General features: G+C 34.2%; 1 protein-coding gene across 1 annotated transcript; it reads right to left on the reverse strand.

The window, feature by feature from the left end:
* Nucleotides 1-4,012: 4,012 nt before the first annotated feature.
* On the reverse strand, nt 4,013-4,794 carry LOC103506449 (cytochrome c oxidase subunit 5A, mitochondrial-like). Its single transcript, XM_008470839.3, has 2 exons — nt 4,565-4,794; nt 4,013-4,376 (listed from the first exon to the last, which is right to left on the reverse strand). The coding sequence occupies exons 1-2, from the start codon at nt 4,702-4,704 to the stop codon at nt 4,052-4,054; spliced, it is 465 nt and encodes a 154-aa protein (XP_008469061.1). The 5' UTR covers nt 4,705-4,794; the 3' UTR covers nt 4,013-4,051.
* Nucleotides 4,795-7,177: the final 2,383 nt, after the last annotated feature.

Genomic DNA, 7,177 nt, shown 5'->3' on the forward strand with positions numbered 1-7,177 from the left:
TGAGTGGAAGGAATTTGGTCACATCCACTAATGGAACCATTGGATAAGGTTAGTGCCTTGCGGCTTCTCTACCATCCAACCTTCGCCTTCTGCTTAGCGTTAATAAATTTCAAAAGATCTTACTACCCAACTTGTATAATAAGTACGTTTGGTCTGGCAGTGCACAGTATACTAGCGTTGCTTAAGAGAAGAAACTTTGACGTCTGAAATGTCTTTATTAATAAAAGGCAGATTAGAATTTTCAGAACCGACTGGCAGTTGACAAACCAGAATGATCTCATTCAATGACAGATAGTAAAATTGGATACTTTATTTATAATCTGCTAGTTGTTGTGTTGAATATATGTAGGTATAGTCAGCTTTTGAGTGGAAGGAATTTGGTCACATCCACTAATGGAACCCACCATTGGATGAGGTTAGTGCCTTGCGGCTTCTCTACCATCCAACCTTCGCCTTCTGCTTAGCGTTAATAAATTTCAAAAGGTCTTACACAGAATTGGTAGTGTTCGTTCTCGGAACCCTCACACCTTCGTCTCTCTATCATTCGACTGTAAACTTGGAAAGATGCATTGTATTATACTCATCGCCATCATCTAACTCAAGAAGAAAATATCAATGAACTTTTTTCTCAAGGTTATTTATGAATAATTATGATAATAATAAATATGATAAATAATAATAATTATATATCCAAGCGGAATCAAAGAACTGGTTGTGGTGTTGAGCTCAAAACCAAAATGATTAGACTGAAAGTTATTATGATTCGTATTTTACACTGTTGCAGTGTTGCATAGGTAGGCACTTTCAGAAAATCGTATGCAGTGATGACTTGGGTTCGAGTAAAGTTAAATTTTATGTAGTTACCTACTATCTATATACATCTATAGGTATTCTAGGATCTAGGTAATCTACTCGTTGCAGTCAGAAATTAATTAGTATATTGTACATTGTATGACTATCTATACATCTATAGGTATTCTAGGTATCTAGGTAATCTACTCGTTGCAGTCAGAAATTAATTAGTATATTGCACATTGTATGTAACGTGTTGAATAATACATAAATACCTACCTACAATAAGTTAGATTTGAAAATGTGAACTCATCAAGACCCGACATTGTTGCATTTGAGTTGCTGAAAGAATCATGTAAGTTCCAAGTTTGAACTTGATGATTTTTCTTTTAGTTTATGAAGTTTGTATGTAATTCTGTCCCTTTGTACCTTGGTTGATTTTTAGTACCTACAATAAGTTACATTTGAATTTGTGAACTCATCAAGACCCAACATTGTTGCATTTGAGTTGCTGAACGAACCATGTATTGTAAGTTCCAAGTTTGAACTTGATGATTTTTCTTTTAGTTTATGAAGTTTGTATGTAATTCGTTACCTACTACATCTATAGGTATTCTAGGATCTAGGTAATCTACTCGTTGCAGTCAGAAATTAATTAGTATATTGTACATTGTATGTAACGTGTTGAATAATACATAAGTACCTACAATAAGTTACATTTGAATTTGTGAACTCATCAAGAACCGACATTGTTGCTTTTGAGTTGCTGAACGAACCATGTATTGTAAGTTCCAAGTTTGAACTTGATGATTTTTCTTTTAGTTTATGAAGTTTGTATGTAATTCTGTCCCTTTGTACCTTGGTTGATTTTAAATTTATTTTGCAAAAAGATTAGCCAATCAAACTGCCTAATTCAATCGAACGACAGTTCATTTCAAAGTGTGGATCAGAGAAAAATCGAATACGCCTTCAAAATTTTTAAAAACTTTTTTAATTTGATTTAATTATTTTCCAAGGGTCCTTGTGTTTCGTTCTGGTCAACGGAATGTGTGACCTAATAAAACGCATGGTGAATAGAAAGTAAGGAAATACAGAGGAAAACCAAAGAGAAAGAACGCAATTTGTTATCTCATCACAACATTGTATACGTTCATTTTCCATACGATAACATACTGAAGAACGAGAAAAATATTTTCCATGGAAAAAAAATACGAGATCTAAAAATGTTTGGAAGGAAAATGAAATAAAAAGGTCAAGTAGAAAATATTTTCTCCCCAAAGTCAAAAAAATTATTGAAATGAAAAAATTACAACCCTGCGGACATGAGGGAAATATTTTGTCAATAATGATGAACATTCTTTGCAACATTTTTTTTTTTTTTATCCATACAAAAGGGCAGAATATGCTATACGTATACATGAACATTGAAGATAATATTATTTCAACATTCTGGGATGTAACTTACCTTTGTTGTGTACAAAAGTGTTACATACTCAGGAATATACATAGGTATATTGAGATTTTGTTGCAAAGAGCACAGATTGTTAAAAATGTTTTGCCACGAAGATCTAGCCAATGCTCGTTGGTGCTGAAAATTTGCTTTGTCAAAAAATGCTGGAATTACGGACCAGCTAAGAAAGAAGACAATCAATATAAAGAATGAAGAAATAGATCTAACTTGGAAACATATGTACATAGCTAATAGAGATGTCATAATTCTAATTTTTGCTAACGTTGGTTTTGTACAAAAGCAAACAGATTAACAAAGGAATTGAAGATATAGAGACCAACTTAAGTAGATCTGATAACCAACAATAATTATGTAAGTACAAAAAATCCATAAATCACTCGAGGAATGAAGAAATAGATCAAAGTTGGAAATATATGAGTGTGTAGCTAATATGAATGTCAAGGTCATAATGCTAATGTTTCCAAACGTTGGATTTGTACAAAAGCAAACAGATTAAGAAAGGAATTGAAGATATAGAGACCAACTTAAGTAGATCTGATAACCAACAATAATTATGTAAGTACAAAAAATCCATAAATCACTCGAAACTTTAACGAAAATAAAGAGTCAAACGAGAATAGGGTTCTGTAGTTTTGAGAGGACAACCTGGTACCCTGAGGGGTTAGCAATTATTTTGGGTCTAAAATGGGCTATTATCTTTCTAAAGGTATATTATTTTATGAAATTATATATAATTTTTATAAGTGAGAACCTGGTGTTTTTTATACGATTGAATCGTACCTAATTTAAACTTAACACACCAGACCCAGGTTCACTTTTGAAACTCTTTTGCTTCTTCGTTCATGAAACTTAGCAAAAAAAAAAAATCGTTCCTGATTTATTGGTACCTACCTAACATAATTACCTATGGTACCTACTAGGTACAATAATACCGACACTCTTTTAGCAAAACTGAAATTTCTTGTCAATTTTGAGTTCAGAAATTCATAAGCCTCCTGTTCCTAAAAACAGGCTTGATCTACATATTTCAATCTGAGAGAAAAAAAAAGCAAAATTAATTAAAACTCTTTTTTTTATCGGGCAGTCTTTTCCAAAGTCAATTAATGAAAAAATACCTAGATACGACTTTCCTCGGGATCTTTCTAGGTAGTCAAATCCATTAAACCCTTTTTCATAACCTATTTTATGTTGGCCCGCAAAACTTGAAATTGGTTTCCTTTTAAAATGGTTTAAAGATTCTTTAATATTGCCCATGTTGTGCATCTTGGGTAAAATAAATTAATATCTAATAATCTAATTGATGGAATTACCTACAGGTAATTTTGATTCGATTTATTGCTAATTTAAGGATCTTCCTTTTAAAATCCCCTTCTTAAAAAATGTACCTACTATACCTGCATACATGTATCTTCAAAATCAATAAAATTATACAATACCTGAGTAGTAAGCAGACATTTAGAAAGTTAATTCAAAAAGCTTGCTTACTATCAGGTGTGTGTCCAGAATTAGCTAATACGGATTTAAATCAACTGATGAGCATTATTTCAGTAATTTTGGCATCTCCACTAATAATTGGTGGAGACGCCTCTTCACCAATAGTATTACCATGTTCTTTGTACAACTCAATTAGCTAATACGGATTTAAATCAACTGAGCATTATTTCAGTAATTTTGGCATCTCCACTAATAATTGGTGGAGACGCCTCTTCACCAATAGTATTACCATGTTCTTTGTACAAAATATTGAACTTTTTGCAAAATATTTGACGCACTTTATTGGAAAGAAAACTAATAAAACTCATCAGTACTCTTACACCAAAGCTCCGGCTTATCATATCCCAAATCTTCGGGTGTCTCAATACCCAACTCAGTCAGAGTGGGTCGAATCTCACCCAAAATGTACGGCCAGATGACTTTTTTCTTCTTTCCGCATTTCTCCTGAACCATTTCCAGTAGTCGTATGGTCAGCGCATAGTCGTTTAGCCTGCGTGCTGCTTTCAGAGCTGCTATGATGATAACAGGATCAGGTACGCCGTCATCTTGAGCCAAGTCGTTCATAGCTTTGCGGATTTCCCAGTGATCAATACATTCCCGGTTCAAGTAGTTCTTGTACCTGAAGAAGAATGAGAATCGGGTCTCACTAACGAACGAAACGAAAAACCAGCCTTACTCCATACACAAAAAGCTCATTCTGAGACTTGGGTGTAAGGGCAGATGCCCCAAAGGATGGGTTAAGCTTCTACAAATCTACGAACGAAACAGTTGTCAGAAAATTTCCGGCAGAGTTGGAAAAAAACTTACCGATTGATTAAATCCTCTTCAGACTCATCGTGATGAGAATTCAAAACGGTGCTCACACAAAACGGTCTTCTTTGAAACACTTTGTTGGTTTCAATGGAGAAGATCAACTTTCGTACAGTATTCAAAATGGATCGGAACATTTTCTCGCGGAAAGTTGCGAAATTAGCGAAAAAATCTTGTATATCGCGTTTGATTTCTAAAGTCTGAAGCCGTCTGAAACTCTGAACTGAAAGCGAATAATTCTAGAATGTGTTGATGGCCAATACTTGCAGCAATTTTACTTAGGTTTTCCTTCTCCTCTTCAGTAAGGGGATATGAATATATCTACATACATTTTATTATTACATATTAATGTCTATGGTTCGCTAGTAATGTTTGGTTGCTAATACTTTCAGGAGTGTTCTCTTGGATTTCAGGAGCCCACAGATATTATAGCAAGAAGTAGCTCTAATAGACCTGCGCTGCGAAAAGGTGGTATATGGTACTCATCTTTGTGTTATTGAACAAAAAAATCAGCCCCTATATTTCCAGATTTTGGTGCACCTATCTATCAATTTATTTTATAATTATTTTTTTTTGGTAACTATTCCATTTAGGTAGTTACATCAGTTACTTAAAATAGGTAGCTATGAAATAGCACATCAACCTTACCGAGTTACTCCTGCATTTCTCTTTTCCTCCCATTTTCATTTTCAAACTGAAGAAGGCGTCCATCTTAAGGGCATAAACTTTAAAATCAAATTTATGCAAATGAGCATTCAGCTTTGAAAACAAACACTTGTTCTTTATGTTTATGTTGGCTGTTTTGGTCGTTTGCCGTGTTCACCTACAGGTCATAGTCACTTTAGATTTTCCCTCTACTTCGTATCCCCTCCACAACATAGTTTCCCCTCACCTACATCCTATCCCTTCCCCTACATATTGTTAGTTTGTGTTTTCTTTTTACATTTCCTTCAAGAAAATTTCCAAATCTCGTCACGCAGAAATGTACAGTTTTATGCAAATATTTGATCTTGGTGGGGGTTTAATATTCGAAATGATTTTAATAGGCAACAAAATATTCGGACGTGTTTAGAGAATGACAATTTTCAATTCATTCCAAGGTGGAAATTGTAAAACAGATCTCTATAGTATGTACAATATTTTGATGATAATGACGATGACATTGATGACAAAATACGCAGGTACGAAAGTCCATGGAATATTGGGTGATACTCGGTGATAGAGGGATAGTTTTCAACAATATTTATCCACTTGGCTTCTTAAGGAAGTTCTTAGAAACTGTACTTACTTGTGGGCAGACAGGTAGGTAACATACATATAAAATGTCTACCAAATCTCTTTCCCATTCCCATCGTACAATAATAATTTCAAATGGGTTTTCTCTATCATCTCCACTTGGCTACTTACAATACGTACGTGACTACATGGAGTTGCCTCTAATGTTTCTCGTGTAGAGTTTTTCTATCTGTGGCTATGTTAATTATTATGAGTACTAGGAGGCGGAATAACTTGCCATAAGGAGTGGCTTCGAGTGTAGAATTAAAATATTCAAATGGATTGAAATGGTTTTTTTCTTCTTCTTGTTTTTCTCCTTTTATAATTGGACTCTTAATCTTCGAGAGACTCCATGTTGAATTGAATTCTTTATAATATTATTGACTCCTGGCGTGTAGTTGCTGAGAGTACATTTGTGTGAGTCAAGTTTAATGTACAGGCTAAGTCCAAAGTTGTGCTTCGGAGACGGTTGGTTGGTACTTTCCCTCATCACGGATGACAATGGGTTGAATCTTATCGGTGGAATACTGGTGAGCGGTGAGAAAACTTACCCAGAAGAAATGATAGGACGACCAGCTGTTTTATCCAAGCCATTTATCTACTTACCTAAAAGAGTGAAGGCCATTTATCCACTTACCTAGGTACATAGACATAAAAAAATATGTACAAAATCATTAATATTTTTTTCATTATTAGTGGAGATGTCACTTTTACCATATGAATAGATATTATTTCTTTGCTAGTGGAGATGACACCTTTTCCATCAAAGAGATTCAGACAAACCGTAGCGTAGGTACGGCTAAGTTGTTTTCTTGTTAGTGGAGATGTTTCTTCACCCTTTTTGGAGCTATTTTAGCCAAATGTTCAATTGTCGTTACAAAGCTGAGTGCACCTCTAACATTCAGTATGGCGTTATTGACTATGCTGCTTTTTATTCATTTACTTTTCCTCCTTCAACTAAGATTAGTAAATAATATATATGTTAAAAAGGTTCTACGTGTTAGCTTAAAAAAAGAAGAAGAAGAAGAAGAAGAAGAAGAAGAAGAAGAAAAAAACTTCTCCCCTTGGTCTCTTTTGCTGCCTTATTCTAAGAAATGCTTCAATATTCAAAAGCCAAACATAAAACTCCTCTTACACAAAGCGAGGAAGTAAAAATGAGGATCTAGAAAAGTGTACTTTAAGAAACCTTATATCAGAAACATGGTTTTTAACCCCAACTATTTTCGCCGAAAAAGTTTGCAGCGTTGACTCTAAGAAAGTTGGATAAAGCCTTTAGGTCAACTTATGTCAATTTGACGGTAACAAGATCGCATAGAAGTTTAAGCTCATTAGATG

The sequence above is a fragment of the Diaphorina citri genome, unplaced genomic scaffold, assembly GCF_000475195.1.
Source record: "Diaphorina citri unplaced genomic scaffold, Diaci psyllid genome assembly version 1.1 scaffold237, whole genome shotgun sequence".
Taxonomy (NCBI): Eukaryota; Metazoa; Arthropoda; class Insecta; order Hemiptera; family Psyllidae; genus Diaphorina; species Diaphorina citri.

What these genes read in the sequence shown, in the direction of transcription:
- LOC103506449 (XM_008470839.3), bottom strand. Translation starts at nt 4,704, where the DNA reads ATGTTCCGATCCATTTTGAATACTGTACGAAAGTTGATCTTCTCCATT. An exon ending in GAAGAGGATTTAATCAATCG is followed by an intron (nt 4,377 to 4,564) that starts GTAAGTTTTTTT and finishes ATTCTTCTTCAG; the next exon opens with GTACAAGAACTACTTGAACC.